The sequence below is a fragment of the Budorcas taxicolor genome, chromosome 12 (genome assembly GCF_023091745.1).
Source record: "Budorcas taxicolor isolate Tak-1 chromosome 12, Takin1.1, whole genome shotgun sequence".
NCBI classification, from domain to species: domain Eukaryota; kingdom Metazoa; phylum Chordata; class Mammalia; order Artiodactyla; family Bovidae; genus Budorcas; species Budorcas taxicolor.
The window spans coordinates 2,851,920-2,879,105 of record NC_068921.1 but is presented as its reverse complement, the minus strand read 5'-3'; the positions used below and the strand labels follow the sequence as shown (position 1 = coordinate 2,879,105).

The window sequence follows — 27,186 nt, the reverse complement described above, 5'->3', positions numbered from 1 at the left end:
TCCTTTTCACCATCCAGGTGCCCAAACCTCTGCTTGCATCCCACCCCCAGGAACCTCACGCTCACTACCGCCCCAGCAAACGGCATCTTTCCCCACCAGAATGCCTTCCCTTCAGAATGGACGCTGAAGCCAATGCCACACAAAAGACAGAGTCACGACCCTCTCATTGAACTACAACCCGTTTTAGTTCCAGCTATTTCCCTTCTGTTTCATTCTTTCCTACCCAGGCTCTTAGAAGGGACAGCCCCCATGACGCCTGCACTCAGCACTGTCTGCTCCAGTTTCTACTGTTCTACCACAAACATTCTGTCAGAGGTGAACGGTGTTGTCTGTGCCCTTGGGTCCGCTCTGTGCCCAGTGGGCCTCCGTCCTTGACGGACCTGGCCGTTCTCAGGCCTGTGGCTTTGCATACCGCTCTGTCTCTTGGCCCTTCAGAGAATGTTCCTTCTCAGCTGCAGAGTCTAGCGAGTCTTGCGTATCTTTCTGCCCAGGAGGTCCAGCACGACTAATGACCGTCCTGGATACATGTGATGCTGTCCGCTCCCTGCATCCTGAGTAAACCTCCACAGTGGCACTGGTTCAGTGGACCTTAACTGCTTATCCTAAACAGCTTATTTGTCACTAGAATTACAGACTCATCAACCATTTGATATGTTCCCCACATTTGTGACTATGTCTATTAAAGATTAGTTTTCAAATGACAAAAAAATTACAGTAAACGTCATGAGACTCTTACCGATGCAGTCACAAATGTGGAAAATGCATCTTGCATATATGTATAAAAATATAATGCGTAGAAACAGAAAATTTGTAACAAACCAATAATCAAACAAGAAAAAATTATTTTTTATTCTTTGGGGAATTTGATAAAACCAACAGATCCTTTTAGCAGGGGGTGGGGGTGGGGGGTGGGGGCGGAAAAAAGCCCCAGCACAAAATCTAGATCAAAAATAGAGTTCAAGGAGTTTCTAAAGTCCATCTACTGACTCCTTATAAATCCAGATTCTGACCCTATGCTTTAAGAAAAGGATAGATTTAGAATGGACCAAAAACATTTAAAAGTAACAATTACAGTCCATTGAGTAACACAAACAGAGACATATTAATCATGACAACTATTTCAGGGAAGTCAAGGACATCCCTTTCTTCATATAATGGTTCTTTATCTCCTTTTCACTCAATGTAGTCTCAGCCTTCAGCATACAACTGTGAATGCTCATTAAATGAAAGGCATTTGTTATTTCTTACTTAAATGTCCTTTTAAAATGTAAAATCACCCAAACTGTTTCACATTCCTGGCCTAGAAAAGTCTCCTTAAAAATATTTAAGTCTTTTGACAGTTACAGGTAGTATTTAATTCCACTTGAAAGCCCAAGTGTAAGGGTGTCAAAAACAATTAGTATTTTAATAGTTCCCATCCTTAGACAGGCACACATTATCAGAAAGAGAACAAAAAATAATCTCAAGAAAATAAGCCATATTATTCATTATGCTTTTCTACTTTAAAATAGGATATTATTATTATTTTGTTTAATGAAAATGGTAGCCCATATTCTACTTTGATAGACAAGGTTTTCTAGACTGGTTTGGTATTGTCCTCCCTGTTTTCAGAAAAGCCTGAAGGCAGCTTGTGCTCAGCAGACACCACTGAAAATCTTACAAATTTCATAATTCTGCCTCAAGACAAATTCTTGCTGCTCATGGAAAAGGTAGGTCAAGAAATAAAGGGACTGAAGGCTGAGTGCAGTAGGGAGGGGGGATGGTTGTGTGGGAAGTTTTAATACATTGACAACAAACCTGTAGAGTTATTTTGTGAGAAATATGCTAATTTAAAGATATCTGACTAGCTTCATATTTAATTCTGACTTCCAGTCTTAGAGTGGCAGAGCAGCTGTGCCTGGAGGCAATACAATCTTATTTCTATAAAAATCTCTCAAAGCTCCATACATAAGTGGAAGAGTAAAATAGATAATCAAATCCAAATTAAGGCTATTAAGAATTGATTTAGTGTAAAGATAATATAGCAAGATTTTGTTTAGGTTATGGATGTTCACTAAAAATGTGTAATACTTGTTTGCCTAAAATTTTGATTATGTTTTATCTTATTTTGTCACAGTTAAATAGTTTTATCATTAGGGATTTTAATTGCATATAGTTTATAGAATTCTTTCTGATTACTCTATATCCATTTAACTGAAAAAAAAATTCCACAGTACCACTTAATGAAAAGAGAACCATCTAATGAGATGCAATCAAACTGCTAGCAGATGCTCCATAAGATGTGGTTGAACAATTCCTGTTTGCGAAACCTTTGTCACAAACGTTTTAGAGTCTACAGAGGAAAAGAAGTCCCTGAAGAGAGTAGAAATTACTGTACCCTGAAAAACACTGGTCCCTCAGTTGTAATACCACTAAGTTTTATAAAGATAAAAGGAAAGAAACAACTAAAGAAAAAAAATGGGGTAAACCGCATCCTTGAAAGTCTTTCAACCTACAATGAAGGTTTCTCTATCATGCGACCTTCCTTTTCATTCGTTATCTGCTTCCATCACTGCCTGTGTCCATCCCTAAGGCTCAGTCCTTGTCTTCTCTAGGTTAGAGGATTTCCCGCAGATAACTCATCTGCTTATGCACTCCTCTGTGATGATCTCAACACAGAGCTCTAGACCTGGCTTCTCTCCTCACACCCTGATAACCTCTCTGACTCTCCCCATTCCTTGAAGCCAATCTATGGAAATTTCAAAGTGGCTACTAGGTCCTTTCCATTCTTTCTTCTAACATGCGTCATACAAATTGCTCAGACTTGTCATTTTCCTGCTCAGAAGCCTCAAGAGTCCAAGTTCTTGGCCTGGCATCAGACTCTCAATATACTTCTTCCCTATCTAAGCTTTATTTTTAACCAGGTCAGTTTATTCACTAATACCTAAATATGGTATGATTTTATTAAAATGCATTAATAAATATTTTGATTATTTTGAGTTACTATTTTCTATCAACTATAGAAAATCTTTAGATTTCAAATGCACTGTGTTGAGTAAAGAAATGAGACAATGCCCTGTACTTATTAGTAGATGCTTTCATTTATTTACTGTTGTTAAACTTTGCTTGATTAAGCAAGGGAAAGAAATCAAATTAATAAGTTACTCCACACTGCTAAGGAGTGAATAATCTAATCAAGATTGAACCTCACCCTTCACATCTGATGAAATAATCTTCAAACCTATGATGATCAAATATCTCCTTCTGATGACAGATAATATTCTAGGGAGAAGATGAGAAGGAGTTACCTGGTCACAGCTGGTGCTTTAGCAAATGACATACTAAGGCCTACATATTTGGGTAACAACCACAGATGTGATTTTGCTCAATGTACATTAATTGTTCTATTCAAGTCTAAGCATAGACATGTCTATATTCATTCAACACATTCTTACTAAAAACATCCATGTGTCAGGCATGAACCCAGAGAAGAACTGGGGTTAACAAGTTCAGTTAACAAGGCAGAGACCCTCCTTGTCTGCAGAGAGGGACTGAGGAGTGATGAGGCAGACACTGAATGAGGACTCTTTAAGGGAAATGCATGGTGCAAAACGGGAAAAACCGGGGTGATACCAAGAGCATACAGGTACTAATAAGAGCAAATAGTTTTGGGTTTTTTTTTTTTCAGTTTATTTTTAATTGGAGGATAATTGCTTTATAGTGTTGTATTGGTTTCTACCATGTAACAATGTGAACTGGCCCTAAGTACACATGTCCACTCCCTCTTCCAACTCCTTCTATCCCCCACCCATTCCACCCTGCTAGCTTGAGCCCGCTGTGTTATGCAGTGACTTCCAGTTAGCTATCTATTCTACATATGGTAATGGAATATTAGTCAGCCATAAAAGGGAATGAATTTGAGTCTGTTCAAGTGAGGTGGATGGACATGTGTGTGCTCAGCTAGGTCTGACTCTTTGTGACCCCATGGACTGTAGACTGCCAGACTGCTCTGTCCATGGGTTGAACCTCAAGCCTGTTACACAGAGTGAAGTCAGTCAGAAAGAGAGGACAAATGCTGTCTATTAGCACATGTATATGGAATCTAGAAGAATGGGCCAGTGAGCCTACCTGGGGGTGGGAGCGCAGACTGGTGGACACAGCGAGGGTCGGAGAGTCGGCGAGGGAGGCAGGAGCACTGCAGGGCGCGCAGCCTTTCAGGGCTCGGGCTGGGAGGGCGCGCACAGGCTGCTTCTGCTTTCTGCCTCACTCTTGCCATCAGGGTTTTGCCTCATTTCTGTTTATCCTTCAAAACTCAACTTTGATTTCAGGTCCCTCTAGAGGCCAAATCTGAACTGTCTCATAAAGTCTGGATTGGTCTTTACGGTATTCCAAAAGCTCTGTGCATTACTGCTATCTTGGCATTAACCAGACACATGAGAACTGTTACTCAGCTGTCTCCTAACTGGATGATGGATTCTTAGATGGTATTTCTGCATCTAAAATGTCCAGCAACGCTTAATACATTTTGCCAAACAACTGAGTAAGTGAAGGCTTAACAAACAAAAATACCACACACAATTTCTTACTAGGTCTTAACAGACAAAGCAAAAGATAAAACAGTTAAAGGTTTTAACCAAAATATTTTGAGTAGAGGTTTAGCACAGCACAAGGGCTGGATTATTCAGTGTGTACCATTTCTCTGTTTGTGAGGTTTATAGGAGTTAGAGTGCTTCAGGTCATCTTTTGCCAAAATATATCCTGTGAAACTTTAGCTCCAAGGTCTCAGAGGATACATTATCAGGATTTTCTCATTCTGAAATAAAAAGATGAATCCCCCTCTTTCTAGTCTACACACACACACACAAAGTCTATATTTATAATCTAAAATTTTCATGATCTAACAGTATAAGTTTATTAAATTAATACAGATATTTTAATACAGAGTTTATTAAAAGAAATAAACGATGGTCCTAATTCCGGAAGGTGGTTTATTCTTGAGATCCAAGACTCAGATAAAAGAGTGCTACCTAGTGGTTCTAACCTGGGAACGAGGGAGGAGACAGACCAGAAGCTAGAAAACGTCTGAGTGCGTGTGAGAGTGTATCTCAATAGCATGAACTTATGTCACAACAGAAAGAACATGGACACACGTGGCTCATCAGGATGATGAGAAGAGGAAAAAAAAGTGATTCAAGCTGTTGTGTTCAGACACGACATAGCACAGAGATGAAGAAGCTGGACTTGGAAGTCAGGCAGACCTGTGTCTGAAACTTGGCCACAGGACCAGAGGCAAACTATGAGACCTGCTCAATCTTTGGTTATGTTTTACTAGAAAACAGAGATAAAAACAATGACTATCTGATAGGATTATTAAGAATGTTAAAAAGGATATATATAAAGCATTTCTACATACTGCCTGGCTTCTAACTCAAATAACTCAATAGGCAAAGTAATGTAGTAAAAATTAGCCTGTTAATAATATTATTACTATTAAGATGCAAACAAATTTAAAATATTGTAGAAAATCTCATAGATCTCTGAAAAATAAGATATCAACTACTATATATTTTTAGAAAATACAAATGTCAGTTGTTAGTTTTAAGTACATGAAGTGAAGTTGCTTCAGTCGTGTCCAACTCTTTGCAACCCCTGTGGACTATAGCCTGCCAAGCTCCTCTGTCCATGGGATTTTCGAGGCAAGAATACTGAGTGGGTTGCCATTTCCTTCTCCAAATACATGAAAGTAAATCAAAAAACAAAAGGGGTTTACATTACATTTCAATCACATAGTTCAGTTGTAAGGTTAATATTTTTAGTGAAAATAAAGTAATTTTTCAACATAGACTTAAAAATGAATTCTAAAATGTTATCTTTTCAAAAAACACTCATGATCCTTGTTGCAATGTTCTTAACCAAAGTCTGCATTTTTCAAGGTCTAGTCTAATAAATCTGCCATTATACATGTATCTTTAAAAATCAGTCTGGTCATTTGAATTTTTTTTTTTACTTGGTGAGAAACATAAAGGGAAAACATAAATATCAATGAAAATAAGCTTTTAAAATACCTTAAACCATTACATTTATATTAGAACAGAGAATTTGATCTTTAAGATATATCTCCTTTGACTTGCTATATAATTTACTTGCTTAATTATCACAAAACCTTAGACTTAGGATAGCATATCAGCCTTGATAGAAATAGAAGTGCAATGCTTACCTGCTTTTTTCCTCTAGACCCAAAATATCACAATTCATAATTATAGACGAACCGTTGCAGCCTGGACACGTTACTAACATTATAGTCACAAAAGAACTGTTCCTCTCAAGGCCAGTATACAAATTTATCTTAAAAAGTTTTCCCCTTCATAGCAGCCAGAATACTTAATCACAGTAAGGGTATCTGTATGCCATTATAATCATATCATATCATGACTGGGTCTTTTCTTTAATGACTTACAATGGGGGCTTAGTTACTTGACATACTGCATTAATAATAATAATTTAAAAATCTAAGTACACATATGCAATTAAATAAGAAACAAGGTGGGAATCAACACTAATGTTACAGTTGTGTCACTAACTAGCTCTGTACTCTTAAAGTTCTCAGCCTCTCTGAGTTTCTCTATCCTCTACACTTTTTGCCAATATTTAGTAAATAATTACCCAAAGCTAGGAATTAACTATCCACAGTGAATTTTTCTGACTTAGTACAATTTTTTCTTCCTATTTCTAGAATAGATGAAAGCAAAACAATAAAAACAAACTGTTGAAAAAAGTCAAAAGATCTATTTAAAATTTTGGTGTACATTTTTCTACCTTTTCTTTCATTCACTAAACATCTGTTATATATGCGTCATCTTGATCAGTAAGCATCTACACAGCTCTTAAAAGATCATTACATTCATGCCCCTTTCTATTTACCTCATATTCTTTTTAGGTTATTCTAGAAATCTGACATAAGTTTCTCTATTCAGTCACACATTAATACTTCTAGAATGTTAACTCATCTGTATGCAAAACAACTCAAATAAAGTCTGTCAGGTATCTTTTCATGTACAAATCTAGTAAACTTTGTTAACACCTCACTGGATAAATGTCAATCAGGATGGATGAACTTGATTTTGACTAGGAAAGGGAAGCAGAAACCATAATACACAACAGTGAGAGAAAGGAAACCAAAGTAAACAAAGCCCAATACACACGAAATTGTGTCTTGAAGACAGAGAGAGGGCTCCATGAGCCGGGGGTTCAGGAGCCAGCTGGGGAAGTACGAAAGGAGCCAGTCTCAGATAAACATCGGAGACGAAGGCAGCTCACCCTTCTTAGTGATTCTAGCACATCCTTCCACAGTAATACCACATGAAGCTCATCTGTGTTAAAGATGTGGCCACAGAGTTAGTCGCAGCGTTTCACACTGTACTGGCAAATATTGTAGAGTAAAACAGGTAACAACTCAATATCTCAAACTGTATCTTAATCTACAGCAAATACACTGCTCAAAACAGGATTAGGAGAAAACAATGTTTTTGAAAGGAGACATTGGACAACAATGATTATAAATGTGTGAGGTAACCTCAAATAATAATAATAAAAGCAAAATATGTACCTGAGACCTGAAAGGAGAATCTTTGGCACTACCTCAAGGCACTAACGGAGGGATGGAAAAACGCGAGTGTACAATCTCACCGCAAATATGTACATCCACACATTCTTACTATTTTAGCCACACTGAAGCTCAAGAACATAACAGCAGCCTACTAAAATCACAGATCAACAGCATAAAAGTAGATAAGAAGAATGTGCAGTTTATGAATGTGGTTTATTACCATGGTTACAAACTTTCAGAATAGGCCTCTGAGATGCTGGACTGAGACTCTGCCGAATATCTGTTAAAAATACATATATATAAAAGAAACTTAATATAGAGCTCTGTTTACTTCAGGAAGTATAACAATATTAGACATTTTTCCAAGGTTAAGTATTTCTGGAAGTGAAGCAGTGCTTCAATACCCTGATATACTTGAAGCAATAATGTTATGACTTTTACTTCTCATTTAATTATGCTACTGTGAACTCCACTGGGATAAGGTACATATGGTCCCTTAGATGAGACCTGTCACACTAATCAGGCTTTCCCAGGTTCAGCACATTGATTTGTTAATATGCTAGTGACACTGGCCAACTGGAACGATTCTCTCTCTGACACTTGTCATTGCAAACGAAGGATTAAGCAAACTTCTAGAACTCCTGAAGAGTTGTTGCCCACAGCACTACATTCTTGACACACGACTTTAAAAGAACTATAAAAAAGCAGAGTGTTGTTCTTTGTTACAGTTCCCTAGAAAGTAACATGAAAGAAGCATAATGTTCACCTTTTGGCTTCGGTGTCCTTTTCCTTCGGTCGCGGAAGGCAGCCCCCGACTGCAAGGCCTCCAGCAGACTATCCATCACTCCTGTCTCATCACCCTCTGTGAAAAGAGAAGCCGGGAATTCCATCATCCCTCTGGGTTACCATAGCAATGTCAAAGCATGCGCAGGAACTGGTGATGGTATGGTAGGGGGAAGAAGATCAGATGCCAGAACTAAGCCAGCAATTTCAAAATATGAAAGGACTTTAACTCCCCCAGAAATCAAATGTCTTTTAATGTAATCTGTCTCATTAGTGCCTCTGCCACTGTCCACTGAAGAGAACCAAATTCCACTGATTCACTTTAGAGCTCTGATTTTATAGTCTGGTGGCACAATAACTTTAAATGGAATGTGGGTCTAGTCATAACTGTGTCTCGGGTTATCATAAATCACATTTCCCTTGTAGAAATGGGTTATTTTCAAGGCATCAGAGCTCCTATTCTAAAATCGACCAGGTGTGGGACAATGTTTCTGTTGTTATAGAGATTCTGCTGTCTAAATTTATTGTACAAAATTGTATTTCCAGGCCAACTTCTGTGAACATGCTCCCAACAGCTGATTCTTCATATCAGAGGATAATTGTCCCCAAACTTTCAGTGACACAGAACAATCACTGCAAACTTTTACAGAAAGTATGAAAAGTTTGTCTTTTTAATGAAAGATAAACCAAAAGAGGCTCTGAAATCTGAAGGATAGAAACACATTATGATTAGTTTAAACTGGCATTCTACATATAACTGATGAGATTCTGGATACAGAGCTAGCTCTCTGCATTCAGTTATTTTGTAATAATCTATAGTTATATGCTCATGCTAAATGTTTTTTAAAGGCAGCTGTTAAAGAAAAAAAAGGTTCAAAGAAACTACTGTTTCAAACTAAATCTGTGGAAATGCCAAAGATTTTTTTTCTTGGTCCCTGAGAGAGTAGTTATTTTCAGGCTTTCTCTATGAAGTTGTATGACTGGTATACAGTCATGTCTAAAATACTACATAACTATTTTCCTCTGGATTTTTTCCTTTTTGGAAATGCAATCCTATTCTAGGGGACATATGACAACTGAATGCAGTACAGTACAAATAACATACACATTTATGGTTTATAAACAGATATATAAATATGTATTGGCCATCTGCAATCTGGTTCTGTTTCATTTTTAGAAAAGTACTGAACCTCACAGGTGTAACGTGAAAAAAGGTGGGTGAGCGATACAGTATTTGGAGGTTGTTAACTTACATGTAAATTTAGTTCTAAAGTGGCTTGATGGCTATTTTAATTAAAATACATTAAATATTTCAGATATTTTAATTAGTATCTAGTAATCTTGAAAATTTACACTCAAACTCAAGTACATTTTTCCTAAAAAGAACTGCAGGTAAAGCTAAATATATATCTCATTAATGTGATATTATCATTAGTGTGATATTAGTTGTGAATATATCTTATTAGTAAAAGGAAACCTTGAACTTTCCATAGTAAGTTTGCTGTTGACAGCAGTATTGATGAAGTGATTGTGAAACTATCACACGAGTACTATAAGCCTGAGCAGATGGGTAGCCATGTTGATGCAGAACGTGGAATGCTTGCTGGGAAATGCAGATAGTGAGTGGGAGAAGAAGAACAACCACGAAGTGCTGGATTAGAGAAGTGCTGGTAGCAGAGAAGCTCAAGCTTTGAGAAAAGTACTTTTTCTAGCTTTGCGGTCCCAAAGAGCCGAGAAGTAATGGCACCACAGGAGCAATGAGAACACCTGGCCCTCAAATCTTAGCTTCTAAATACTATTACTTACTAGTAGGAACTGGAATACTTAGAAAAACAGCTGATTCTAGGGCTGAGTAGAAGGAAGAAAGAAATGAGTCAGGAAAGCATACAGAAAATGTTTGTGCCAGAAAATAAGAAAGCACTCAAAGACAGATGGGGGGAGGGGTCAGACTGAAGAATGAAAGTGAATGTGAAAGCGTGAGTCGCTCAGTTGTGTCCAGCTCTTTACGACTTCATGGTCTGTCCATGGAGTTCTCCAGGCAAGAATACTGGAGTAGGCTGCCATTCCCTTCTCTAGTAGATCTTCCCAACCCAGGGATCAAACCCAGGTCTTCTGTACTGCAGGCAGATTCTTTACCATCTGAGCTAACAGGGAAGCCTTAGCTAACAGGGAAGGAAGAATAGCCTTAGCCAAATTTAGGACAGTCTGAACACTGCATAGGTAATGATGAGAATGCATTATTATACACTGGAAAAAAAGAATCATGAATCCATACTGACACTAAACATTTTAAATTTTATTTAAAAAGGGGAAGAAAAAGCTGTATTGAAAAAAGAAAATTCACCATATTACAACTCACACAGTAAGAATTAACTAGGCAGAAATCATCAATGGCTACAAAAAATATTGTATGTGAGATTTGGAGCAACATGGCATGGAGAAATCTCACAGATAACACCTTATCCAAATAATCAAATTTGACATCATCAGTAGTGGGGAACATGGACAACAACTGTCTCCTGAGGACATGCACTGAAATGGACACAATATAACCTGTGCAGAAATATTTCAATCTGAATCTAAATGTAAAGAAACAATATTTTGTGAAACAACTAGTCTAGGTTCTTACAAGTCACCAATATTGACCAAGAAAGAAAAAAAGAGAAGAAAAGGTTAGGAAAACAGCATTTTATGTTAGAGGAGATTAAAGAGACATGACAACTAAATGCAACACACAATTTCTGATTAGCTCTTATACTGCAAAAAAACTACAGATGACATTATTGGGATAACCCATTAAAAAGAATACATTTGAATCAGTTCTAATGAGGTGGATGAAACTGGAGCCTATTATACAGAGTGAAGTAAGCCAGAAAGAAAAACACCAATACAGTATACTAATGCATATATATGGTATTTAGAAAGATGCTAACGATAACCCTGTATGCGAGACAACAAAGCAGACACAGTTGTATAGAACAGTCTTTTGGACTCTGTGGGAAAGGGAGAGGGTGGGATGATTTGGGAGAATGGCATTGAAATGTGTATAATATCATATAAGAAATGAATCGCCAGTTTAGGTTTGATACAGGATACAGGATGCTTGGGGCTGGTGCACTGGGATGACCCAGAGGGGTGGTATGGAGGGAGGAGGGAGGGCAGTTCAGGATGGGGAACACGGGTACACCTGTGGTGGATTCATGTTGATGTATGGCAAAACCAATACAATACTATAAAATTAATTAGCCTCCATTTAAAATCAATTTAAATTAAAAAAATAAAATATAATGTGTTGGGTATATACCAGTGTTAGTCACTTGAGTGTGATAATTATATTACGGTCAGATAAGATAATGCCATTGTTCTTAGGAGACAGATGCTGACATGGTCAGGCTCACTAAACAACTACCTACAGTTTCACGTCCTCAATTTCATGCCTTTGATCATGCTGTTCCATCTACATAGAACATCCTTCCTGCTTTCTTCTCCAAGCTCCTTCTCCTTCTCCTTCCAGACAGACAACTAAATATCCTTTCCTGACCTATATATGCTGAACTGGGTGCCTTTCTGTGTCATAATGGCTTGAGGTACATATATCAATAAATCCTCTATAATATTGTTTATGTGATCGTTTATACCACGAGACTATGAGTTCACTGAGGGCAAGGATTATGGCTTTCATTTAACATTTAGCAAAGAAGGTGTTTATCAGCGTATGTTGACTCAATCAGCAAATGAAGCAGTGGTGTGGTCAGCCAGAAGGAGTCCCCACACAGAAGAACAGAAGTCGTGACGGGGGGTGGTGAGTGGGAGCACACCCCCATCATCAGTGTCAACAATGCTGACTGGCTCCCTCCTTCCCCTGGCCTCACGTGTCCGTTCAGCACATGCCAGTATCCCAGGAAGAGATCCACTGTTTTCTTTTCTGACTAAACTTAATGTCGGTGGTCCAGAACTGAATTATTTTTCACCTGAAATACTGTATGTGTTGCCTGAAATGATACTGCTTCTAGTTTCTCCCTAATTCAATTCATTCCATACAGCACTGAAGCAGAATTATGATCCCCTAGTCACAAATTTTCAAAACCACTCACTTCCCACAAGATAAAGTCCCAACTCGTTCACTTGGTCCTAACACTGACACCAATTGCTCTTTAAATCATCTCTCTGATTTCCAACATCACAACCTATTCCTCCACTAAAGGCAACTACCTGTGATTCTCCACAAACATTCTCTCTCATCCATCAGTCTCTACCTGGAACTTCTGTCCCTGGAGTTATTCCGCAGTGTTAACAGTTTTGCTTGACTTCCATTCCACACTCCTATAGTGAAAATTACATAGCATCAGAGTAAGAAGACTTGCATTCTAGTCTGAGCTGTCAACTGGCTACGTAATCATTCCTGACATGCATAATAGTGAAAATACATGTCCCTGGTTCAGGAGACGATCAAATGAGATCATACAAATGAAAGCACTTGGTAAATTGCTAAGAGATACAAAAATGTATGGAAATAAACTCATAAATGAACTCCATGGTGCACTACAGGAAGTCTATATAATATTCAATTATGTTCTCAGCATTGTTTCAGATACATTGTAAATTAAGTAACTTTTATAGCATATTTGATTATGCCTTTGAATAACATCATTTCTAAGGGAAGCTCAGATCAGATATAAAAGTAGATTCTTAAAATAATCCAGTGGGTAAGATGAAGACTTACCCATTGGATTATTTTAAGAATCTACTTGTCCATTCTGAAGGAGATCAGCCTCAGGTGTCCTTTGGAAGGAATGATGCTAACGCTGAAACTCCAGTCCTTTGGCCACCTCATGTGAAGAGTTGACTCATTGGAAAAGACTTTGATACTGGGAGGGATTGGGGGCAGGAGGAGAAGGGGACAACAGAGGATGAGATGCCTGGATGGCATCACTGACTCGATGGATGTGAATCTGAGTGAACTCCGGGAGATGGTGATGGACAGGGAGGCCTGGTGTGCTGCGATTCATGGGGTCTCAAAGAGTCGGATACGACTGAGCGACTGAACTGAACTGAAGTGAAGATGGAGACTTAGAGGAAATAGAAGAAAAGAACAGAATGGGAAAGACGAGAGATCTCTTCAAGAAAATTAGAGATACCAAGGAAACATTTCATGCAAAGATGGGGTTGATACAGGACAGAAATGGTATGGACCTAATAGAAACAGAAGATATTAAGAAGAGGTGGCAAGAATACACTGAAGAACTGTACAAAAAAGATCTTCATGACCAAGATAATCATGATGGTGTGATCACTCATCTAGAGCCAGACATCCTGGAACGTGAAGCCAAGTGGGCCTGAGAAAGCATCACTACAAACAAAGGTAGTGGAGGTGATGGAATTCCAGTTGAGCTACTTCAAATCCTGAAAGATGATGCTGTCAAAGTGCTGCACTCAAAAGGCCAGCAAATTTGGAACACTCAGCAGTGGCCACAGGACTGGAAAAGGTCAGTTTTCATTCCAATCCCAAAGAAAGGCAATGCCAAAGAATGCTCAAACTACTGCACAATTGCACTCATCTAACATGCTAGTAAAATAATGCTCAAAATTCTACAAGCCAGGCTTCAGCAATACGTGAACCGTGAACTCCCTGATGTTCAAGCTGGTTTTAGAAAAGGCAGAGGAACCAGAGATCAAATTGCCAACATCTGCTGGATCATGGAAAAAGCAAGAAAGTTCCAGAAAAACATCTATTTCTGCTTTATTGACTATGCCAAAGACTTTGACTGTGTGGATCACAATCAACTGTGGAAAATTCTGAGAGATGGGAATACCAGACCACCTGAACTGCCTCTTGAGAAATCTGTATGCAGGTCAGGAAGCAACAGTTAGAACTGGACATGGAACAACAGACTGGTTCCAAATTGGAAAAGGAGGACGTCAAGGCTGTATATTGTCACCCTGCTTATTTAAATTCTATGCAGAGTACATCATGAGAAACGCTGGACTGGAATAAGCACAAGCTGGAATCAAGATTTCCAGGAGAAATATCAATAACCTCAGATACGCAGATGACATCACCCTTCTGGCAGAAAGTGAAGAGGAACTAAAAACCCTCTTGATGAAAGTGAAAGCAGAGAGTGAAAAAGTTGGCTTAAAGCTCAATATTCAGAAAATGAAGATCATGGCATCCGGTCCCATCACCTCATGGGAAATAGATGGGGAAACAGTGTCAGACTTTATTTTTTGGGGCTCCAAAATCATTGCAGATGGTGACTGCAGCCATGAAATTAAAAGACGCTTACTCCTTGGAAGAAAAGTTATGACCAACCTAGAGAGCATATTCACAAGCAGAGACATTACTTTGCTGACTAAGGTCTGTCTAGTCAAGGCTATGGTTTTTCCTATGGTCATGTAGAGATGTGAGAGTTGGACTGTGAAGAAGGCTGAGAGCCGAAGAATTGATGGGTTTGAACTGTGGTATTGGAGAAGATTCTTGAGAGTCCCTTGGACTGCAAGGAGATCCAACCAGTCCATTCTGAAGGAGATCAGCCCTGAGATTTCTTTGGAAGGAATGATGCTAATGCTGAAACTCTAGTACTTTGGCCACCTCATGCGAAGAGTTGACTCATTGGAAAAGACTCTGATGCTGGGAGGGATTGGGGGCAGGAGGAGAAGGGGACGACAGAGGATGAGATGGCTGGATGGCATCACTGACTCAATGGACGTGAGTTTGAGTGAACTCCGGGAGTTGGTGATGGACAGGGAGGCCTGGCGTGCTGCGATTCATGGGGTCGCAGAGTCAGACACGACTGAGCGACTAAACTGAACTGAACTGAAGATGGAGACACAAAATAAAGATGTTTTTCCAAATGCTGAAAATGCATTTAAGATTTTCACTTCACACACGTTTACTGAGGGCTATGATGCGCCAGAATATTACTAGGCAGTCAAGATATCTAGGTCCCAGGAATTAACAAGAGGTGTTTTCAGGTCTCCAGAAGCAGAAAAGTGAGCTCAGTATGGAGGGTTATAATGGATACATAAGTTTTCCCAGTGAATTAGAACCTGTTGAACAACATGAGTGGGCCATGGCAGGGACTGGGGAGGGAACAACACCTCTGATAGAAGAAAGGCAGATACAAAGGCAAGAGTTAAAAATAAAAACAGAAGTCAGGTATAATAAAGGATTCTGTCACTGTTGTTTAGCTGTTCAGTGGTGTCCAACTCTTTGTGACCCCACTGACTATAGCCTGCCAGGCTCCTCTGTCCCTGGGATATCTCAGGCAAGAATACTGAGGTGGATTGCCATTTCCTTCTTAAGGGATCTTCCAGACTCAGAAGATGTATTTAAAAGACTCATGTTTACATTATTGTAATACAAACCAGAGAAATTAAAATTAGCCATTTTTATTATAGACTAGAATTCAATTTCTTTAACTACAAGTCAATTGATATTCAAAATATTTATAGCCTCTCTCCTGCTGTGAAAACACTTTTAAATAAATAGACTAACTGCAACAGTCAAAGCTGTGCTTTGTCTGAATCACATATCACCTTGCTTAATTTGTAAACTGTGTTTTTAAAAGTTACTTGGCTTCAAGGGAAACAGAAGGGAGAGTTAGGGATGAGATGCTTCTAAAGAAGACTCAAGAAGGTGTGGGGACAGGCAGAGAGGAGATCTGTTAACGAGATCACAAAGTAGAAAACTAGGCCACAGGAGAGAAAGGGGGCCAAGAAACTAAAAGCAAGTCTGCTGGGGTGGGCCATTTACGAAAATATTCTTTCTTATTTCACAGACCTGTCAGAAAGTTGAAGAGAACAGTGATAGGTATACACAAATACCAAGCAATTTTTGTTAATTACTAGTATAAACCCAGAAATAATATTGCTGTCCTACAGGAAGTAATCATGGAATACTAACTAGAGGGGTGACGAGTATTGACATGATTGCACTATTATGTATGTATGTCTGCAAGCTCAGTTGTGTCCGACTCTTCACAATCCTTTGGACTGTAGCCTGCCAGGGTCCTCTGTCCATGGCATTCTTCAGGCAAGAATACTGGAGTATCCCCTTCTCCAGGGGATCTTTCCAACCTCAGGGATCAAACCCAGGTCTTCTGTGTTTCCTGCATTCACTGGCTCTTCCCTGGCCATCAGGTATGAAATAGTTACAACGTGATGACAGTGGAGGTAAAGGAGAAAGGGTGTAATGAGGACAGTGTAAGTGTGGAGAGGGCACAAAGGAACTAAACTCTTTGCCACTTAGGAACTCAACGTTTAAAATGCAAAACTGACAAACGATAGCCTAAGTATATTACTAGAAAGAAAGAAGAGGCAAATATCAGAAAAAAAAGAGGGACCTAAGAATTAAAAGCGGTTACCTCTGGGAAGTGGGAGAGGGTGAAGGGGAGGATCATTTATCGTGCTCTAAGCATACCGTATTCCATTTAAAAATCTGTAGAAATCACATCGTGGATCCCCTTGTGGCTCAAAGACGGTAAAGTCTGCCTGCAATGCAGGAGACTCAAGTTTGATCCCTGGGCCAGGAAGATCTGGAGAAGGAAATAGCAACCCACTCCAGTTTTCTTGCCTAGGAAATTCCCATGGATAGAGGAGCCAGGCAGACTACAAGTCCAAAGTGATAAGCATGAAAAATCTAAAAAATTCCCAACAGGACGAGAAAACCAAAAAGGAGAAAGAGAAGACAAAGAGGCTGCTTCTTGATCTAAATGTGGTTTCCTATAACAAGAGAAAGAAGACAGCTAACAAAAGGTCTAATACACAATGGAGAGTAAGGCAATGGAGATCTCCACCGAGGAAGGACCTCTGGCAGAGGGCAACGAGAGAAGAGACAACGTTGATAGAAGGCAGCTTGGAGACCTAAGACTTAAGGAAGTCATTTACCAGAGGGCAGGCCCTGCAGAAGGCCCAGGACAGGTGTACAGGGGATGTGAAACACAGGGGAGAGCTCCCATGTCTGCAGGAATGGAGGGCAGGGTACCAGTAAGGATGCTGAGAGGTGATGCTGAGGTAGGGGCCAATTCACGAAGCACGGAACACGCCAGACTGTGGAGTTTGAGGTTTGTCTTTAAGGGAGCCATTAACTTGTTCTAAGTGAAGAACTAACAAGGTCAAAATTTTATTTTAAAAAAGATCACTCTGAGAAGAGACAAGACAAAGAGCAAGGAAAATAAAGAGAAGGTAGCTTTCGTAACTTGAGTTCAGTCATGTCTGACTCTTTGTGAACCCATGGACTGCAGTACCCCAGGCATCCCTCTCCATCAACAACTCCTGGAGCTGCTCAAATCCATGTCCAATAGTTGGTGATGCCATCGAACCATCTCATCTCTGTCATCCCCTTCTCCTCCTGCCTCCAATCTTGCCCAGCATCAGGGTCCTTTCCAATGAGTCAGTTCTTTGCATTAGGTGGTCAAAGTATTGGAGTTTCAGCTTTAGCATTAGTCCTTCCAATGAATATTCAGGGCTGATCTCCTTTAGGATGGACTGGTTGGATCTTTCAGTCCAAGGGACTCTCAAGAGTCTTCTCCAACACCACAGTTCAGAAGCATCAATTCTGTGCTCAGCTCTCTTTATGGTCTAACTCTCACATCCATACATGACTACTAGAAAAACCACAGCTTTGACTAGACGGACATTCGTTGGCAAAGTAATGTCTCTCTTTTTAATATGCTGTCTAGGTTGGTCATAGCGTTTCTTCGAAGGAGCAAGCGTCTTTATTTTCATGGCTGCAGTTACCATCTGCAGTGATTTTGGAGCCCCCCAAAATAAAGTCTGTCACAGTTTCCATTGTTTCCTTATCTATTTTCCCTGAAGTAATGGGACTGAATGCCATGATCTTGGTTTCCTGAATACTGAGTTTAAGCCAGCTTTTAACCTTTCCTCTTTCACTTTCATTAAGAGGCTCTTTAGTTCTTCGCTTTCTGGCATAAGGGTGGTGTCATCTGCATATCTGAGGTTTTTTTATATTTCTGCCGGCAATCTTGATTCCAGCTTGTGCTTCATCCAGCCTGGCATTTCGCATGATATACTCTGCATATAAGTTAAATAAGCAGGGTGACAGTATACAGCCTTGATGTACTCCTTTCCCTATTTGGAACCAGTCTGTTGTTCCATGTCCAGTTATAACTGTTGCTTCCTGACCTGCATACAGTTTCCCCAGGAAGCAGGTAAAGCGGTCTGGTATTCCCATCTCTTTAAGAATTTTCCACAGTTTGCTGTGATCCACAGTCAAAGGCTTTGGCGTAGTCAATAAAGAAGAAGTAGACGGTTTTCTGGAACTCTCTTGCTTTTTTGATGATCCAACGGACATTGGCAATTTGATCTCTGGTTCCCCTGCCTTTCGTGACTTAAATCCAGGCAAAATGTGATTGCAGGAACCAGATAAAGAGCAAAAGTGTTGAAAAAGGAAAAGAAAAAGGACAAAGAACAGAAAAACCTTAGTTTTTGTGGATGTGTGTATTACAACGTAAAGTTGAGGCTAATATGCAAGTTTCTGATTCAGCCAATTGGATATGAGTTGGTATTATTCACGAAGTACTGAATTATTTTTGCTTCATGGTACAATGCGCCTAAGCCAAGAGAAGAATTCAGTTTGTATATGTTGAGATGATCATGAGATATCCAACTACAGGTGATTAATGGTATCTAGAAGGCTTACAGGTTTAAAACTTGGGGCAGAAGAATTGGTTACACTATTAATAGGTTGAACTGTAGAAACATACTGGTCATACTCAAAGATATAGAACAATACATAAGCATAGCGAAATGGTAGTGAATACAAGTTCTGAATTTAGACAACTTGAATTTAAATTCTGGCTTTCCAATTAGAAAACTGGTGTGACTGGGCAAAGTACTTCACCTTATTAACCCCTATTCTTTTTTTCCTCAACTTTAATGTGTGACTAATAATAGCACCTATTTCATAAGATTATTGGGAGGATTAAAGAAGCTAAATCATGTGTAACACTCAACAGAGTTCCTGGCACATCGTAAGAACTTAACAGTTAATCTTTGCCGTGGTCATCATTGGTATTATGACAGAGCATGAACTCTATTAGGAAGGGTGTGTTTAGATATAAGAAAAGAGAGCTGAGGGTGAAGCCACAAGGCAAACTAATATGCAACTAGTATGTAATGTGAACAGTTCACAACTGTTTGCAACTTGTGAACATTTTCCATTGTGTTCACTTTGAATGTGCTTCCAGGGCTCCCACTATATCTAGGAAACGTTCTTTAAGTCTCACCACATATGATATGACTTCAGTAATAATTTAACTCAGATGACCATTATATCTACTACTGCAGGCAGGAATCCCTTAGAAGAAATGGAGTAGCCATCATGGTCAACAAGAGTCCAAAATGCAGTACTTGGAGGCAATCTCAAAAACGACAGAAGGATCTCTGTTCGTTTCCAAGGCAAACCATTCAATATCATGGCAATCCAAGTCTATGCCCCAACCAGTAATGCTGAAGAAGCTGAAGTTGAATGGTTCTATGAAGACCTACAAGACCTTTTAGAACTAACACACAAAAGAGATGCCCTTTTCATTACAGGGGTACTGGAATGTAAAAGTAGGAAGTCAAGAAACACCTGGAGCAACAGGCAAACTTGGCCTTGAAATGCGGAATGAAGCAGGGCAAAGACTAGTAGAGTTTTGCCCAGAAAATGCACTGGTCATAGCAAACACCCTCTTCCAACAACACAAGAGAGGACGCTACACATGGACATCACCAGATGGTCAACACCGAAATCAGATTGATTCTATTCTTTGCAGCCAAAGATGGAGAAGCTCTATACAGTCAGCAAAAACAAGACCAGGAGCTGACTGTGGCTCAGATCATGAACACCTTATTACCAAATTCAGACTCAAATTGAAAAAAGTAGGGAAAACCACTAGACCACTCAAGTATGACCTAAATCAAATCCCTTATGATTATACAGTGGAAGTGAGAAATAGATTTGAGGGACTAGATCTGATAGACAGAGTGCCTGATGAACTATGGAGAGAGGTTCGTGACATTGAACAGGAGACAGAGATCAAGACCATCCCCCTGTAAAAGAAATGCAAAAAAGCAACATGGCTGTCTGAGGAGGCCTTACAAATAGCTGTGAAAAGAAGAGAAGCCAAAAGCAAAGGAGAAAAGGAAAGATACAAGCATCTGGATGCAGAGTTCCAAATAACAGAAAGAAGAGATAAGAAAGCCTTCCTCAGCGATCAATGCAAAGAAATAGAGGAAAAGAACAGAATGGGAAAGACTAGAGATCTCTTGAAGAAATTAGAGATACCAAGGGAACATTACATGCAAAGATGGGCTCGATAAAGGAGAGCAATGGTATGGACCTAACAGAAACAGAAGATATTAAGAAGAGGTGGCAAGAATACACAGAAGAACTGTGCAAAAAAGATCTTCATGACCAAGATAATCACGATGGTGTGATCACCTGTCTAGAGCCAGACATCCTGGAACGTGAAGTCAAGTGGGCCTTAGAAAGCATCACTATGAACAAAGCTAGTGGAGGTGATGGAATTCCAGTTGAGCTACTTCAAATCCTGAAAGATGACGCTGTCAAAGTGCTGCACTCAATATGCCAACAAATTTGGAACACTCAGCAGTGGCCACAGGACTGGAAAAGGTCAGTTTTCATTTCAATCCCAAAGAAAGGCAATGCTAAAGAATGCTCAAACTACTGCACAATTGCATTTATCTCACACGCTAGTAAAGTAATGCTCAAAATTCTCCAAGCCAGGCTTCAGCAATATGTGAACCGTGGTTGTTCAAGCTGGTTTTAGAAAAGGCAGAGGAACCAGAGATCAAATTGCCAACATCTGCTGGATCATGGAAAAAGCAAGAAAGTTCCAGAAAAACATCTATTTCTGCTTTATTGACTATGCCAAAGACTTTGACTGTGTGGATCACAATCAACTGTGGAAAATTCTGAAAGAGATGGGAATACCAGACCACCTGACCTGCCTCTTACGAAACCTATATGCAGGTCCAGAAGCAACAGTTAGAAATGGACATGGAACAACAGACTGGTTCCAAATTGGAAAAGGAGGACGTCAAGGCTGTATATTGTCACCCTGCTTATTTAACTTACATGCAGAGTACATCATGAGAAACGCTGGACTGGAAGAAGCACAAGCTGGAATCAAGATTTCCAGGAGAAATATCAATAACCTCCGATATGCAGATGACACCACCCTTATGGCAGAAAGTGAAGAGGAACTCAAAAGCCTCTTGATGAAAGTGAAAGCAGAGAGTGAAAAAGTTGGCTTAAAGCTCAACATTCAGAAAACGAAGACCATGGCATCTGGTCCCATCACCTCATGGGAAATAGATGGGGAAACAGTGGAAACAGTGTCAGACTTTATTTTTGGGGGCTCCAAAATCACTGCAGATGGTGACTGCAGCCAGGAAATTAAAAGACGCTTACTTCTCAGAAGAAATGTTATGACCAACCTAGATAGCATATTCAAAAGCAGAGACATTACTTTGCCGACTTAGGTCCGTCTAGTCAAGGCTATGGTTTTTCCCATGGTCATGTATGGATGTGAGAGTTGGACTGTGAAGAAAGCTGAGCATGGAAGAATTGATGCCTTTGAACTGTGGTGTTGGAGAAGACTCTTGAGAGTCCCTTGGACTGCAAGGAGGTCCAACCAGTCCATTCTGAAGGAGATCAGCCCTGAGATTTCTTTGGAAGGAATGATGCAAATGCTGAAACGCCAGTACTTTGGCCACCTCATGCGAAGAGTTGACTCATTGGAAAAGACTCCGATGCTGGGAGGGATTGGGGGTAGGAGAAGGGGATTACAGAGGATGAGATGGCTGGATGGCATCACGGACTCGATGGACGTGAGTCTGAGTGAACTCTGGGAGTTGGTGATGGACAGGGAGGCCTGGCGTGCTGCAATTCATGGGTCGCAAAGAGTCAGACACGACTGAGCGACTGAACTGAACTGAATAATAAGAAATATATTAACAGCCTAGAGTTTGGCATAGGATAGGGTAGAAAAGCTCAGTTTCTGCAAAGAAGTGTTCAAAGTGTGCAACTGAAGTCCAAAATTCAGAGGCTCAGAGTTAAAAACTCTTTTTAAAAGAAACGCAAGACAGTGGATCCAACAAAATTACATGAATTTATTGTGCATGCTGCTAGTTAAGACTGTCTGGGAATCAGGTTGTACTTGCTTTACTTGGTCACCAAATTCAGTCTTTGGGCTTCTAGAACAAAGCTCAAAATATGACTTAACCCAGATAGCAAAAAGACAGGAATAACTCAAAATGATGTCTTTAAATGTGTCTTTTTTGGGGGGGTGGGGTATGGAATAGTTTTACTGTACAAGACTCAAGAGTTCCATGGACAGCCAGGAGATCAAACCAGTCAATCTTAAAGGAAATCAATCCTGAATATTCATTGGAAGGATTAATGCTGAAGCTGAAGCTCCAATACTCTGGCCACCTTATGTTAAACACCAACTTATTGGAAAAGACTCTCATACTGGTAAGGCTTGGGGGCAGGAAAAGGGGGCGACTGAGGATGATGGTTGGATGGCATCACCGACTCAATGGACATGTGTTTAAGCAAACTGCAGGAGATAGTGATGGACAGGGAAGCCTGGCGTGCTGCAGTTCATACGGTCACAAAGACATGACTTAACGACCCCAAAACAACAGCATAGTAGGAAAAAATAGCTTTGCTATTATTATACGTATTTTGCTGTTGTTCAGTGTATAAAATATTAACTATTATCACAATTATCAGTATTATTGTTTTGCCAAACAAAGGGGGACACAGTATGCTAATGCCCTGAAAACTACGTGTCCCCCAAATGTGTCTTAATCTAGATGTGAAACTGAAAATTTATTTCACTCAGAAGAATTAAAAGGTTAATTTTCATTGGAGTTTAAGGAATACAATAACTAGAACAGTTCTCTCTTATACTATAATTAAATGAATGGCTCAACGATGAGAAGTGGAATTTTATATTTTAAAACCCAATACTTAGTATTTCTGGTTTTATTCACTATTCTTCATTATTTGCATATGTTAAATTAAATGTATTTCCTATTACAAGTTAGAAGGAAATTTTTTGTTCTAGTTCTGTGAAAAAATGCCATTGGTAATTTGATAGTGAAGGCAATGAGTACCCACCCCAGTACTCTTGCCTGGAAAATCCCATGGACGGAGAAGCCTGGTAGGCTGCAGTCCATGGGGTCGCTAGGAGTCGGGCACGACTGAGCAACTTCACTTTCACTTTTCACTTTCATGCATTGGAGAAGGAAATGGCAGCCCACTCCAGTGTTCTTGCCTGGAGAATTCCAGGGACAGGGGAGCCTGATGGGCTGCCGTCTATGGGGTCGCACAGAGTCGGACACGACTGAAGCGACTTAGCAGCAGCAGCAGCAGCAGCAGCAGGTATGTCAGTAAGAGACCATTGCTCACCTATGGGCATGGCAATAACAACAACTGAGGATAACTGGTGAAGTTTCAAAAACAGATCATTCCACACATTGTTACGGGAAATACAGAACTAATGCAAGCTCTTTGCAATGCAATTTGGCAATCCGTAGCAGAAATAAATTGCACGTACCACTTGATGAAATAATTTCTTCCTAAGAAAATTATCTTAACTCATATGTACACACAGATGTTCACTACAATGTTGTTTATAAATAATAAAAAGAGACTGAAAACAACTTAAATGTCAATTTACAGGAGACAAACTTAGTAAACTATGACATTCCTACACCAAAGCATGCTGAGACATGAAAAAATAATGAAGCATATTTAAATTGTTGATATAGACAAAATCCAAAACATAGTAACTGGAAAAAGCCAATCACTTATTAATCAGTGAAGACACTGAGTAGACCTTTCCATGATCACTCACAACTATTACTTACAAAGCAGAGGATAAATTCCTGACTTTCTGCTTAGCAATTACTCCACAAGTGACCCACTCTGATTAGCTTATTCATGGTGACCTATTCTAACAATTACTAAAGAAAACAAGATTTAAAATCAGTATTGACTCCCTGACAAAATAACGTTGACAAAGATGTCCTTGTCTGTTATATAGGGTTAAGGGTGCTGAATAGAGGCCTTCAGATGCAAAAAGCACAGAAAGTCACGGGAAAATAATGTGTCTATTGAAATACATATGTCGATGTGAAATGATGATGACATTTAACAAGATGAGACTCTCACACACAGTGAACACCCATGACCCTATAATCACAAAGTAACCCAGAGAGGAAAAGGTTAATTACATGGCAGAACATCAATATTCTAAGTAGAAGAATATTCTAAGTAGTAGAACCCACAAGAGCTTCATTGTACTCTGGGAAATAAGTCCGACCGTGCAATTGCTTACTTCCTATTGAAAACATATTAGCATATATTTTAAACTTGTTTTTTTAGTATTTTCGTATATTAGAAAATTTGGAAGAAGACTTTTCAATGGTTTTGTTCCTCCCACAGTTTTGGAACAAAGAATGAAATGACTTCAGATAGAGGAAATAAAAATGCTTAATTCAATACCAAGAATCCGGGGGAGACTAAGCTAGGGAACAGAAGTGATTTCACAGGAATTTTCCTTCAGAAGAAGCTGAGACAAATGGACTCAAGGCCTTGGGGGCCCCTCTTCACCAGAAGTGGCTGAGCCAGTGACCAGGGCCCAGAGGGACCCAGCAGTCAGCAGGCTCCGACAGCAGCATATGGTGCCGAGAGGGGTTGAGGGGAGCTGGACTCAGGCTGGAAAGCTGCCACGGAGGGCTGCTGACAGGTGTGAAAGAATCAAAGTTGGACTTCACTATGATTAAAGCTGGCACAGTGTGAAAATGTCAAGCCTGGGTGATGAGGCAAATGGTGGTATCATTAACCCACAGTGAGAACATAAAAACCAGGTTTTATGTGGAACGTGATACAATAGGTTTTCGATGAACTGATTTTGAGTCAAACTGGTTTGTCCAAGAAAGAGTTGGAAATATAAAACTATAAAGTCTGTAGTTCAATTCAATCCTACAAATATGCACTAAGGAATATGGGGCAGGCACTGCAACCAGCCCCTGCCCTGTTGTCACGGGACTTCCAGTCTGAGGGCAATTTCAACACATAATCCTGACTATCTAAATGAAGAATGCTCCAAGAAAGAAAGCAAAGTGGTATGAAACTGTTTACTACAGAGGCAGTAGGTCAGAGATACAGCCACTGCGGCTCAGCGGTCACTTCAGCGACTCTTCTTTGGTATCTGTACTTCCCGAGTAGCTCAATGGTAAACAGTCCGCCTTCCAATGCAGGTGATGTGGATTCGATCCATGGGTTGGGACGATTCCCTGGAGAAGGATATGGCAACCCACTGTAGTATTCTTCCCCAGGAAATCCATCGAGAGAGGAGCCGAGTGGGCTACAGTCTATGGGGCTGCAGAGAGTTGGGCAAGACTTGGTGACTAAACAACAAAAACAATCTGTACTTGTATTTGCACTTACATTTCTGAAGATGGTTTTGCTTGTACTTTAAAACACACAGCTCTACAGATAGCACGTAAACAGTGAAAATTTGTGTATTAATCTTGTGTGTGCCAAGAAAACTCCTAGTTAAATGCCACCTCACTTCTGCGAATCTTGCCAACATAAAGTAATTTTTACTAGATTTAAGTTCTAGGTTCATTTCAAGTATGAATTTGTGTTTCAAAGTACTAAGTATTCTTTATTTTTTCAGTACATTTCAAATGACAAATACAGATTTATTCTGCATGAGTATTTCTTCTTCAATCAGATGTGGGAATTGTGGCATTAATATTACAAACTAAAGATATTTTAAAATCTTAATCAGGGTGACAGCAACATATTTTTGAAAGAAAAGAAGCCAGCAAAGACAATAAGGCCAGTCTGAATGAGTGGAAAGTGAGGAGGAAAAGGAACTGACATATGCTTTGAGAAAGCAAGTAGCACAGAAAAGAAATGAAAATGGGAGACGATGAACTTTTGATGAACTCATTAACAACTGCAGAGACTGGAGGCAAAACTGTGCTCAACTCTCAAGAGAACAAAGGAAGACTCTGCCCTGACTACAAAAAGCTGACAAAGGAATACAGAAGCCCCCAGATAAAAACTGGTATTACATAAGTTTGAGCACAGCTTTACTTAGAAAAGAAAGAATGCATATCAAAATGAACATAAACTGTGAGCTAGGTATATGAGGAGCCATCACTGAGTCCCCATGTACTAGGATCTGTGTGAAGCATTTTACCTAGATTCTCTGCTTTAAGTCTCACTCCAGCCCTGTAGGGCAGCTATTACCAGATGCATTTTAAAGCCAGGGAACCTGAAGCTCTATGAGATGAGTAATGCACCAAAAGCACTGTAACAGGCAGGCAGCAAAGGAGAGGTCTGAACCACTGTCTTTTGACCCTAAAGCTGACATGCTTTCCATTACACTGACTTTTCCTGACCCTCTGCATTGTAACCCTCCGACACTGTCTCTGTGTTGTGTGATAACTGAAAAGTACTCAGATTCTCAGCTTTGCTAAGCTGTACTTGAGTTGGAAATGCTTCAAGACAGAAAGAAACTGGCTTTCCTAGCTGGGAACTCAACAAACAGTCACAGATTCGGTTTCCCCAAATTCACTGGAAGCCAGATGCCTTTCTCCAGAACCAGGTGATGAATGAGATACAAGTCACTGATGACTACTTCCTCATAGGAAAAGAGCAGAGATATCTTCCTTCTCCGAGGACCAGGAGTATCCAGAAATACCAGAATCAGGCCAGTCTGCAGTGGCCTCCTGGTCCCTCCTAGAAGCCACCTACTGGACAA

At 39.8% G+C, this 27,186-nt stretch overlaps 1 protein-coding gene across 1 annotated transcript in view; it reads right to left on the bottom strand.

The window, feature by feature from the left end:
• DIAPH3 (diaphanous related formin 3) overlaps positions 1-27,186 on the bottom strand; it is a 571,880-nt gene that overhangs the window by 136,423 nt on the left and 408,271 nt on the right. Inside the window, exons 26-27 of the mRNA XM_052650016.1 lie at positions 8,352-8,447; positions 7,806-7,865 (exon numbers count right to left, since the gene is read on the bottom strand). Of these exons, the coding sequence (XP_052505976.1) occupies positions 7,806-7,865; positions 8,352-8,447 (156 nt within the window). The remainder of the gene's footprint in view (positions 1-7,805; positions 7,866-8,351; positions 8,448-27,186) is intronic.